This window comes from Mandrillus leucophaeus, unplaced genomic scaffold, assembly GCF_000951045.1.
Source record: "Mandrillus leucophaeus isolate KB7577 unplaced genomic scaffold, Mleu.le_1.0 Scaffold70, whole genome shotgun sequence".
Lineage (NCBI taxonomy): Eukaryota > Metazoa > Chordata > Mammalia > Primates > Cercopithecidae > Mandrillus > Mandrillus leucophaeus.
The window spans coordinates 171,031-183,820 of NW_012107586.1; the positions used below are offsets into that span (position 1 = coordinate 171,031).

Here is a 12,790-nt window from a genome sequence, read left to right on the forward strand (position 1 = left end):
AAAAAAAAAAAGTAGTAAAATACACTTTCCTGTGAAAAGCCAATATTTGAACAAATATACATCTTACTTTCTGAAAATTTCTTGCTTAGTTGGTAATTTCCTTTAAATATCTGCTTGTTAGGATAAATAAGAAGAAGATTAAACCTATTTATCTAACACCCGGCATGATGTAGTTGTCTGGTCTATGGAATAGGGGGAAGGGGTGGAGATATATATATTTGGGAAATAAAATGTCAACAGTATTCATATTGCTAAAATAAATTAGGCCAACTCTGTTGCTCACTCTTTGAGAGATCCTGAGAAAATTACTTTTTCCTTATTGGGTCTCAGCTTCTTGATCTATAGAGTGAGGTCTGTATGTGTTATTAAGGTCTCTTTCAGCTCTGCAACACCACATGTAATTATTACTCCTGGATGGTGTTACCCACTGGACACCACAAAAGGAGAACAAATTCAGACCAATATCTACACACTAGCCATACAGGTTATTAATAGCTCAGAGTTCTCCCTAACTATTACTTTTCAAATCAAAGAAATGGAAAACTAAAACACTTTAAATAAGTCAATACTTCCTCATATTATACAGCTGGGTGCAAAGGAGAAAAACTAATCTGAACAAGGAAAGTTAGTCCCCCTATGTATTTGTTTCCTGAAATTTAGATCTGCAAGGATCTGATTTTAGAATAACAAGGTCTTCATTTCTTTACAGAAATTATCCTATCTTTTCTAGACATGAATCCAGTGGCATAGCCTAAAGCTGAATGGATCAAATGTTTCATTCTTACTTTTGAAGTCATCTTTTTGGCTCAGCCTAAGTACTTACATCCTAGGAATGTTTCAGAACGTTAGCATGGCTATGCCAGCTTGTCTTAGCAGGCTGCCTGAAAGGCTTATCTTACCAAGCATGGTAGACTAATGAATGAAGTGGCATTGAGTATTTCTTCCCCTGCTTGTGGCAAAGTGCAAGTTTTCATTAAAAAAATGTCTCCCTCTCTGTACCTTTTGCCATCTCAAATGTTTTCATTAATCAGCCAGCGTACCTCGAAGCTGTGAGTAGGCAATGCATGTCCATTCCCCACGACCGTTCCCAACACACGTGCACCTCATCATGTGGCCCATGTCATGCTGCTTATCCCACTGATCTCCAATGCGGTACATGACCCCTTCATTGGTTGTGCAGATTTCCTCATGGGCTGTTTGGAAATGGATGAGAAAAGCACTTGATAAATGATCACAAGGTCTAAACAGGTATGTGTGCAATAGGATCCGTTCAGTTTGGTCATCCCAAGAATTCTCACTGGGGAAGAAGCTTTGTGTGCATCCAAGAAATCTAAGTCCTGTCAGGTGAAGGGGTAGAATTTTTGAGCCCTGGAGGCAGAAAACGTAGTCCAAACATGACGTATGTCATAGAAAATAGTTACAGGAAGGGTTAGGGGATGTTAAACTAAGATAATACCTACACATTCACACAAAGGGTTCATGCTGTTCTAGAAACCTGGATTTAACTACTGCTTCATAACTTTTCCCAGTTCCAATTTATTCTAGATCAAATAAAAACTATGTGTTTGGATATAGAATTTCAAGCAAAAGTGGTTTTTTCTTCTAAACTCAACATTTTCTTTTGTTGAAATAAAGAAATAAAAGTGTAAGCAGTTTCTTTGTCTCATAGTCACTCTTGACAGTGCCTACTGCACAAGCTCTTGGTTCTACAACTGGAAAATCAAGGGGAATCTATGGGGTTCTTGAAATCTGAAAACAAGTAAAAGATATTGGTTTCCATTTGTTCGCCATCTATACAAACTGGAAACCTTAAAAAAAAAAAGCAAGATTCCCTACCTGTTAGAAAACACTGAGTTTTAGTCACTTTGGCACTCTTTAATAAGTGCTAGAGCTTATGCCATCAAACCACAACCATGTGTCAATGTTGTAGCTCTGTGACTAAAGCCATCATATATATATTAAATGTTGTAAGCTACTCAGTTGTGTGCTCTTTACAAAGACAAACCTGTGTAAATTCATATTTCCAGACTTAGAAATAAGTAATTATACTTTTGACATTAAATCATGTCAATGAGGTTTAAAAATTATATAAATAATTATCTAATTATTCTTCCCAATCCTTATGTATATGATGTAACATCACACACATACACACACACACACGCACACATTTCACATGAAGTTTTCTGTTGTCTCAAAATTGTCTTAATGAATGAAATAGGAGTAAACTGGACACTAGTCTTTAGTCTCTATTCCCTAAATAGTTGTCAAACAAGACAACCCACAAGGGCTTCATCTTACCAGCCATGGGGCAGAATCCAAACTTCTGGTCGGCATCATAGTTCTGTGTGGTCCCACACCACTTCATGTTGTCCCTTCTGCCCTCAGAAGTGCAATCAGTGTAATTGTGGTTGTTGTATAGGAAGGGGAAGTGGCACAAGGCACCATTGGAATTTCCTCCTCGAGTCTGAACCAAAACTGCCAGGAACAATACACAACAAGGAAGGAAAAGATTACCGCTGAGCTTTCCAATGTACACAGAATTACTGGTCTGAGAGAACCAAGTTTCTGCAGCTAATTCTCAGAGAGTCTATTTCAGAATAAAAAATATCTGATAATATAGTTCTAAGCTTCTTATAATGTTTACCTTCACCTTCAAAACAGATTTAAATCCCATTTTCACTGTCATTTCCCCAGCACCCCCCACAAAAGATTAAATGATAGCTTTGAATAAAACATTGTTTTAACTGGAAAATAAGCTAAGGCATTAAAATATTCATCCTGTGTATTCCTCAGCTCTGTGGGATCATCTACTGATTCCAAAATACAAGTATCTTTAATCACATCATAATCCCAATGTGTTAAATCAAATGAACTGGAAGGCTATTCCCTTGGTGTCATTTCCCAACAGTACTGGGGAAGGCAGAAGAATCCTCAGCTGTTATGTGAGCTCCGTTATCTCTTGAGTCCAAGCTTAACAAAAGCGATGCTCCTTGGGCAGCCTCAAAATAAATGGCTAGAATGCTGGCAAATAAAAATAGGGCATGCAAGTGAGTTTTTTTTTTTTCACTTCTGTGGCTCCCCCTTGGGACACTCACCAGTATGGTCTGTGCAGAAAGAATATTTCTGGTCCTGCTCATAATTCGAAGTTGTGCTGCACCAAAGATGTCCGTCCTGTCGCCCTTCTGTGGTGCAGGAGTAGAATGTCCTGCCGTTGTAGGTGAATGGTAAGACACATGGCTCTCCATTTGAGTTGCCACCATAAGTCTGGGTTACAGCTACAATCATAATCAAAGGAGTGTCAGTAAACAGAGATGCTTTATCTCCCACTAGCAGCTGCTTATTTATGGCTTCAATGAGATACTGAGCTTGTGCCCTCAAAGGAAGAAGGTATGAGTACAGATGATCATCGTTAATTTCAGTCTAAATGCATTACTCAGGAATCCACGTCTACTGTGGATAGAATGACACCTGAGTTCTTCTGCTGATATCCTTCATGACCACTTCTGCTGCCATGCCTCAGTTTCTCTATTTGTAAAGCTACATTTATACAGGTCAATTAAGGATGCTTCTTAAGGATGTTGGGATAATATTTATGGCTATATCTATGCCATAAAAATTAATATATAAGGCTATTCTGGGGGAGAATTGTGTACCAATTTTTATTGCCATAGTTACTACCACATTTGTAGCCCAGAATACATATATTAGGTTATTGGAAGATGTTTACATCACAAAGTTGCTGAAAATTGAGATTTAGAATATAAAATTTTGATGGTCATTCAGAAAGCAGCTCTCTTGTAACAACACTTTAGACAAATAAAGATAATACAATCTTTACCCATGATGCCCATCGCCAGAAAGAAAATACATAAATTAAAAAGGTTGGAAGAAAATGTTTCAAATGCCAACCCTGATTGTTATCACAGGGTGGTAAAGATTACAAGCTTCTCTTGTTTGTTTTATTGTTTCACATTGAATGAATGTATTGTCCTTCAAAAACTAAATAATAAAGTCATCAGTCCTATTCTTCAAAAAGATAATGCATACCTGTCTCTTGGCAGCTGACTCCATTGCCCAGGCACATGCAAAGCATTTGCTTATTTCCTTGTGTCTTCAGCCACTGCATCCCCACAGAGTAGACCACACCACTGTCTGTGACACAGTGGCCATAGGGGGCAGGCTGGGGGTGAGGCTGCGGTTGGTAAACAGCTTCACGAACATCGGTGAAGGGGCCAGATCCTAACGGCATGAGAAGGGAAGGTCATGAAACTGGGTGAGAGAAGACAATTCACTACTTTCTACAGTCAGGATCTTTAGGATCTCACAGAGATCACTCTGAAATCCATGTCGTTACTGGCCTGGGACTGGGAAAAAAAAATGTCCCTTATTCAGCAGTTGCTTTTGTATTTAGTCTAGGAAATAATCCACAAGTGTCTACCAAGTGGTCTCCATCCTCCAGCTCAATTGGGGCTACTGGGATTATATTTCTGTTTGTTTGTTTTTTGTTTTGTGGGGTTATTTTTGAGATGGAGTCTCACTCTGTTGCCTAGGCTAGAGTGCAGTGGCGTGATCTCGGCTCACTGCAACCTCTGCCTCCTGGGTTTAAGCGATTCTCCTGCCTCAGCCTCCTGAGTAGCTGGAATTACAGGCACATTCCATCATGCCCATCTGACCTTTTTTTGTATTTTTAGTAGAGATGGGGTTTTGCCATGTTGGCCAGGTTGGTCTCGAACTCCTGACCTCAGGTGATCCACCCGCCTCGGCCTTCCAAAGTGCTGGGATTATAGGCATGAGCCACCACACCTGGCCAGGATTATATTTCTAAATCACAGACATCATCCTGCCACTCCATACAGCAGATACCTTGAACATCTCCTCGCTTTTCTGTGCAACTGAGCTCATTAGAGGGTGCCTTCGGCAGCTGTCCTGGATTCTCTGGAGGACACCTCCACCTTCCACATTTTATTTCTCCTCAGTATTATTGCGATTCTGTTGTGCTTTTTCTAAAACCAATCGATCCTCTTAAGACAGCTTTCCTTTCAGAACAATACAACAGGATGTGTCGATCTTTTCTTTCAACTTTTAGATATCTGTTCTCTTGGAGGCCAGGGCCCACCGCAGAACAGAATCAGGGTTGATGCTAGACCAAAGGTACACTGAATTCAGTGCCTCCCTAAGTGCTGCTGAACACTAGAACCCAAAGATGTTCACAGGCAAAGAATCCCAAGGTCAAACGTACTAGGGAGACATGGCGCCCATCCCCTACAAGCCACCATGGAGAGTATGATGTAAAGGAACATACAAATTCTGCAGAGCAGGTTCCATTTTGTTTAACCCAGTGCTTTTCAAACTTTTTTGAACAATGGAGTCTTTTCAGTATTGGCAATATTCATAAAAATAGCTAACATTTACTGAGTATTTATCCCCATTTAATTCCCACCTACTCTTTTAATCTATTTTGGTAGATTGACATTTATAACTTTTTTGGGTCAGTAGCAATTTTATTAATGATAATCAAATAACTCAAAGATATCAAATCTAATCTTGTTCACCTTCGTAAGTGCCCAAAGCAAGACAAAAACTCATCAAAAGAAGAAAAATTAGAACAATTAATATTTTTAACTGAAGGATGGCTGAGACACTATATAACGATACTGGCACATCATATAGTAAAAAGTTGATCAAAACGTATTAAAAATAATGAGAGGAGTGCACATTCGTGTTGGCCATATTTCTCTCTTCAGATTTTTATGAAACATTTATGATGTAAAAATCTTGTTCTTATGCCAAAAATGATTAAAACTTGTTTTTTTAAAAAGAGTGCTTGGATATCATGTCTTTCATGGCCATCTCCAGGTCCTCTCTGAATTTCTAAAATTTCAAATGCCAATACATGAAGAAAATGATTGTGCATTACTTTATAAAATGTAACAAAGTTTGCCAGAGCATAGAAACCACATATGAAGGATGGTTTCCACTACAAAAAGAGCTCAATGTCGGAACAGGGAAGTATATTTCATTCAAAAACAAACAAACAAACAAACAAAAAACAACAGAAAACCCAAATGTACTTTTTTTGTTCTTTCCTAGGGAAGAACCAAGTAGTCATATAATTAATTATAACTCTCATTTCCTTTCAAATGAACTTTGGATATTCAAAATACGTGTGCGTGCGCGCGTGTGTGTGTGTGTGTGTGATCTATCCATGGTAGATTTTATGATGATAGGATTCTTTAAAACTCAGTTTTATCTTTTGGAGATAAATCTGGCTTTTTTTCCCCTAAGATTTATTTGCGTCATTTTCATTTATTTCTCAAAAAGTTAAAACCTGACATTAAAAAAAGTTTTAACAACCCATAATGTGTTAAATGATCTTAGGTTATTCACGGAAACCCTGCAAATTATCCTCAAATGGCATGTCAAAGGAAAGACGGATTTGTGGAAATATTTCTTGACCTGCTTCCCCATTTCCCGCCCCTGCTCGTCCTCTGCCTCACCGCTCGATGTGGTCTGCACAGTGGTGTGCCTCTCACACTTCCACTCTCCTCGGCCGTTGCCTGTGCAGATGCACTGGAGCAGGTTTCCTCGATTATCCTTCTTGCTCCAGGTGTCTCCAATTCTATAGGACGTCCTTGTGTCCTGATCGTTGCATCTATCTGTGTCACAAAGGAAGCACATAAATACATATATCAGGTCAAGAGTGGCAAGTGGTCAGTTCAAACTTAAAAAAGGAATGCTATCTATGCCTGGTAATCTATTTTTGCTAATAGGTTCATATTCAGCTCTAGTGCTGCAAGGTATTACACTTCTCAAAGATGAAATTATATTTGTTACAATGGAAAGGGAGCTGAATGGTTTAGTCTAGTTTCATCTCTCTGTCAAATAACATATTCATTCATTCATTCGTTCATTCATTCATTCATTGTTTTCACACCGTTCCTTTGGCTAACTTCATTCTCTGGCATTATATTTCATCTTTTTCCTTCTCAGGCTTTTCCAGGACTTTTCCTAGTCATCACTGTCTATGGCCTGCCTTTTTTTTTTTTTTTTTTTTTGAGACGGAGTCTTGCTCTGTCACCCAGGCTGGGTTGCAGTGGCTGGATCTCAGCTCTCTGCAAGCTTCGCCTCCTGGGTTTAGGCCATTCTCCTGCTTCAGCCTCCCGAGTAGCTGGGACTACAGGCGCCCACCACCTCGCCCGGCTAGTTTTTTGTGTTTTTTAAAAGAGACGGCGTTTCACCGTGTTAGCCAGGATGGTCTCGATCTCCTGACCTCGTGATCCGCCTGTCTCGGCCTCCCAAAGTGCTGGGATGGCCTGCCTTTCAATAGGGAACTTGCTTTAGAAAACTATAAACAGGCTGAGTGCTGTGGCTCATGCCTGCAATCCTAGTACTTTAGGAGGGTGGATCATTTGCAGTCAGGAGTTCGAGACCAGCCTGGGCAACATGGTGAAACCCCCGTCTCTACTAAAAATACAAAAAAAATTAGCCGGGTATAGTGGCGGGCCCCTGTAATCCCAACTATGCGGGAAGCTGAGGCAGGAGAATCGCTTGAACCCAGGAGGTGGAGGTTGCAATGAGCCGAGATCACGCCACTGCCCTCCAGCCTGGGCGACAGGGCGAGACTCTGTCTCAAAACAAACAAACAAACAAACAAATAAGCAAACAAAAAAAACTTAAAACAATGGGGAGGCAAGCAGGTCTTAAAGGGTCTTCACCAATGGCTACAAAGAAGCTATAAAAAGATGGTAGTATCTCTTTCTTCATTTGTTATGTAAAAAATTTAGAGGATGCACAATTTCTTTTACTAAAATGTTATTTTCCCCTCCCCTATACTCCAACACCTACAGTATTTAAAAATCACTAGCAAAATAGCCCCAAATTATTCAGTGTTAGCCCTCCAATGGAAGAGTGGGATCAACATAAAATGATAATTTGTAACTAAATGACCATTAGTCTATGTGTTCATTTATCTGGTAAATAGATTATTTAAATTATAATCCAGATTTGCTCTGTACCATGATGTGAGTATAGAGGATCTGATTTCTTTGTGAATCAGATATTGTTGCAACTACTGGGTTAGACACAAAAAATTAACAGTCGATGTAGGTTCAAACAAATACACACATTCATCTCCCACAAGAACAGAAGTTTGCGTGAAGGTATAATTACTGATTAGAGCTTTTTCCCAACTCCCCTGCTAAAAGTATTATCATCCCCTGAACCTCCATAGTACTACTTTCAGTAGTTCTGTTGAAACTTTTAATATTGTGTTTTGCAGATGATAAATATGTGTAAGACTTTCTCATCTCCCTGACCCAAGTGCTCTTCGAAGGCTGAGCTAATGTTCAGTTCATATCTGCACTCCTATAACACCTTGAACAAAGTAAGTGCTTATAAAATTTTCTGGAATAAATGACTTCTCTTTCCGAAACTTTTCCCAACTTGCTATTTAAAGAGTTCTAAATAATAGATAAGGTTTGAGTCAGACATCTAATTTGTCTTAAGCTAAAATATTGCCACAAAGATCCCGGAAGTCTGATGATCACAGTAACATTTTAAATGCAAAATAGCTAATAAACCAGCAAGTTTCTGGGAAAGTTTTGGTCAAAATTGTTACCATTTTTCATGAGAGACCTATTTTTTGTTAGCAAAGAATTTGAATTTGGATGATGGCTATGTTAAGATAGTTAAATGTTTTCAGCCAGATAAATAAAATAGGTTCAAATTATTTGGATTTGATTTTAAACTTATTTACACCACCAGCAGTTAATGGCTGTTTTACTTCAACAAACTCTCTAGTTGTTATTAGTGTAAAATATCAAAAAAGGAGCCTTGAAACCCAAAGGCAACAATTAAGACCCCAAGACAATCTTAGAAGGAGCAGTAAAGATGCCAGGGCCCAGTTTCTTTATAGCACTAATAAAATGCGTTGGGTCAGAGATACTATCCTTAACTCCAGAGTAGATCATTTAATGTATGGGGATAAATTCTTTTTAATTTTATCAATTTAGCCTATGAATGTGCCTTATTTAAATTTCAAACATAGAAGGAAACCTAAACCTTTTGTTCAACTCTTTGTCAGTGGCAGTGAGCTGAGATTGAACCTTATTGAAGTGGTATGTTTTTCTATTTATGTAGTCTTCTCTGAAGATGCAGAGTAAGTTGGTTATGAAAGTTTTCTTGACATCCAGAAGTTACCAAAGCATGCTGGTATACTGGATAGGTTCTAAGTGACATAGTATTACCCGTCTCTCTAGGAGTCCAGAAAACAATACCTGGACTTTAACATAAGGATGTAAAACATACTTCTAGAGGTGCAAGTGATGCGTCCGCTGCCTTCTCCCAGGCAAGTACAATCTACCATCATCCAGCCTTGGTAGGGCTTCTCCCAGGTTTCTCCAACCACATAGGAAGTCCCAGCAGCATGATCAAAACATTTCTCAGCTGTAGGGAAATTTGGAAGAAAAACAGGAAAAAAAATGGTTATTTTGAATTGTGCAAGCTCCCTGTAATTTAAAGTGTAGTGTGTAAGCAAAAATTCAGCCACATTTTTTTTAAGTGGCACTCTGTTCAGAAAGAATGACACACCCAGCATCTAAGCACACAGTAAGTAGCCAAGGCAAAAGAAAGCTCCAGCTGAGTTGGCAGGCAGAAATTCCATTCTCCTAATAAGTACATGGACTACATATTTTCAGAGAGCCCCAAACTTCCCACCAGCATTTCCAGTAGCAAGGATTTATGTGTATAACTAGTCTGTGGGAGACTACATATGCAAAATTCCAATTACAAATGACCAATTATGAATTTTGAGTGGCCTAAATACAATGACAAAAAAAAAAGCTACTTTAAAATGTTGGAAAGCAAAACAATACAAAACAAGACAAGAATCTCTAAATTAGAAGATAAATAAACAGAGTAAAATTTATAGCCAGAAACTTTCAGGCTTATACTTACAGAATTCAACTGAGGACTGAGACCCAAAGAAACTCAACAAGTTTTAATTTGAAAAGAAATGACCAGAGTGTGACAAGCACACACTATTTCATGTTTCAGTTCAGGACATTCCATATAGAAATGTGTCCAAAGTGTCATTTGTTTTCTTTTAAATAAATTATATCTTGACCAAAGAGAAATCTGGGATCAGCTATTAGGTAAAAGAAATGACTTCATTCTAAATCTCTATGCTTTTGAAGCAAAGTTAAGACTTCTATGTGCAGTCAGTACTTTTTGATCTGATTCCTGTAAGAAGACTATGGATTATATAATAATTCATTATTTCAAATAAAATTCCCATTTCTTTATTGGTTTTCATTGGAATTCAGGTCTATGACCTACGTAGATGTGATTCTGGTCTAACCCCACATTAGAACTAAGCATCCCAGCTCTGGCTCAGCCCTGAGACTCACACACCTATGGGCTTGCAGGTCCATTCTCCTTTTCCATTACCAAGACACACACACTCTAACATGTAACCACCAGTCTCGTGTGGTCTCCTCCAGGTGTCACCAATCTTGTAGGACTGACCCCCTTCATGGCAGCGGTCTGTTGAAGATACAACACAAATGTTAGGAGAAGGCAGAACCAATTTTTCTCTTTTTTTTGGTCTCATGTTCCACCCATGGTAGGTACTTAGGTTGGCTAAAGTAGAGACACAGACAACAGCTTTCCCATCAGAGACAGGGGAAACATTAACAGGTCTGGTCACTTGGAGTCAATTCAATTAAGTGTCTTGTTTAGAACACAATGGAAAACTACAGAGAAATCTGGATGGCAAGGAAGAGGTCAAAAATCCTGCTTTCCCAGACAGATCACAGGAAATTGGGTCCTAAGCAGAAAAGAAAGCCTGGGAGGCTTGGTCTTCACTCACATACAGCAAGCTAAGACTGAGACTAATTCAGTGAAAAGGCCACAGAAGGCATAGCACTCCAGGTTTTAGGAGCATGGAGAGCCTGTATTTTACCCTAGGATAGAAATGTCATTTTGGGGGAAAGCAAACAGACACATACATATAAAGTGTGGAAATCCTGGTAGTTTTCTAAGGTGTTAAGTCCAATGGCACATTCAAATGCTGAACTAGACTAAACACTATGGACCCTTGCCTCTTGCGATTTGCCTGTAAAGTTGGATAAAGCCTAACATGAAGTATGGGGTAACTTGACTGGGCCTATTCACACGGAACTCTTTTGAATAGAAGCCTTTAAGATGACTTACATTTAAAGAATGGATCTAAAAACTTAAATACTATGTTAATAGAATCTATTGGTAACTCAGTGAATCATACGGGAAAGAGTGCCTTAGCTAAACTGGAGTTGATGAGAATCAACCCGGTTCCCAAAGTTTCTTAGCAAACACGATTGGGTTAATAATTTAGTATTATCCCTTGGAATAGGGACATCTGCTTCCTGGGTACAACCTACTGGTCACCAAGAAACCAGACTGTTTCTGTGAAGTGTAAGAGGTCTCTGCATTGCAAACAAGAAGATCACACAACACATGGCTTGTTCACTCTTCATGAACACCTTCCCAGTTACGGCAGAAAAGTCTCATGATTTGTCTAGCTTGAAGATGTCCAGGTGATTTAAAATGGGCAACTCCCCTAAGCATGTCTTACTGAAATGGAACCCAAGAGGTCTCTTGGTTCTACTATGTACACAAACACACACACTCATAAATGCACACACACTCATAAATGCACACACACTCATAAATGCACACACATCAAACACTGACTCCATCTGTGCTCATACCCGTCTTTAAGAAACACAGGAACCAGTTGGGTGACCACTTAAGAGTACCTGGTCACCAGGGCCAAATCCCAAAGTTAGGAATATCCAGTCATGGATAACAGAAAGTGACAGTGATGGTAACAGAGACATTCATATTTGGTATTTTGGCGTCATTTTACACAATGTCTTCCTTACTTGCTATGGTGCAGCTTATTCTCCCTCGCCCAGCCCCGATGCAGGTACAGTCCCAGATCATGGAGTCTTTAGGACGCTCATAAGTGTCACCCACTCGGTAAGTGTTCCCAGTGTACTTGTCGAAGCAAGTCTCTTCAGCTGAGGGGAAAAGGAAAGTCCACGTGAGCCTCACTTAGGTACAAGTTTTTCTAGTTCACTAATCCCCTCTAAAGGAAAACCCACTTTTCTATTCCACAAGTAACATGGTACAACTCAAATAATAAAATGAAGTGAGAGATACAGATTTTTATCCTAGGCTCTAATAAGGCCATGGTTTCTGACCTTGACAAATTCTCAAATTTTCTGTAAATTATTCATATTGTAAAGAAATCTCAGGCTCTTAGAAAAAGGCCATATGAAGTACTAACTTATGACAGAGCTAGATTTGTGAAGGGTTTCAGATCCCAATCTCTGACTCAGGAAGTCAAACTAAGGTTCACATAAAAAGCAAACAACCGGCTAGGCACAGTGGCTCAAGCCTGTTATCCCAGTACTTTGGGAGGCCAAGGCGGGTAGATCACCTGAGGTCGGAAATTCGAGACCACCCTGACCAACATGGGGAAACCCTGTCTCTACTAAAAATACGAAAATTAGCTGGGTGTGGTGGTGTGCGCCTGTAATCCCAGCTACTCAGGAGGCTGAGGCAGGAGAATTGCTTGAACCCAGGAGGCAGAGGTTGCAGTGAGCTGAGATCACGCTACTGCACTCCAGCCTGGTGACAGCAAGACTCTGTCTCAAAAACAAAACAAAACAAAACAAAAACAAAGAAACAATTTGAAGATCCCCACCTCCCACCAGGCCTTAACATTTGTTAATCCTATGATTTC

General features: G+C 39.4%; 1 protein-coding gene across 1 annotated transcript in view; it reads right to left on the bottom strand.

Moving 5' to 3' along the window:
• Positions 1-12,790, bottom strand: part of FN1 (fibronectin 1) — an 82,124-nt gene that overhangs the window by 67,367 nt on the left and 1,967 nt on the right. The window contains exons 2-9 of the mRNA XM_011964681.1: positions 11,925-12,095; positions 10,414-10,545; positions 9,310-9,447; positions 6,501-6,659; positions 4,051-4,242; positions 3,099-3,278; positions 2,302-2,478; positions 1,041-1,193 (exon numbers count right to left, since the gene is read on the bottom strand). Of these exons, the coding sequence (XP_011820071.1) occupies positions 1,041-1,193; positions 2,302-2,478; positions 3,099-3,278; positions 4,051-4,242; positions 6,501-6,659; positions 9,310-9,447; positions 10,414-10,545; positions 11,925-12,095 (1,302 nt within the window). The remainder of the gene's footprint in view (positions 1-1,040; positions 1,194-2,301; positions 2,479-3,098; positions 3,279-4,050; positions 4,243-6,500; positions 6,660-9,309; positions 9,448-10,413; positions 10,546-11,924; positions 12,096-12,790) is intronic.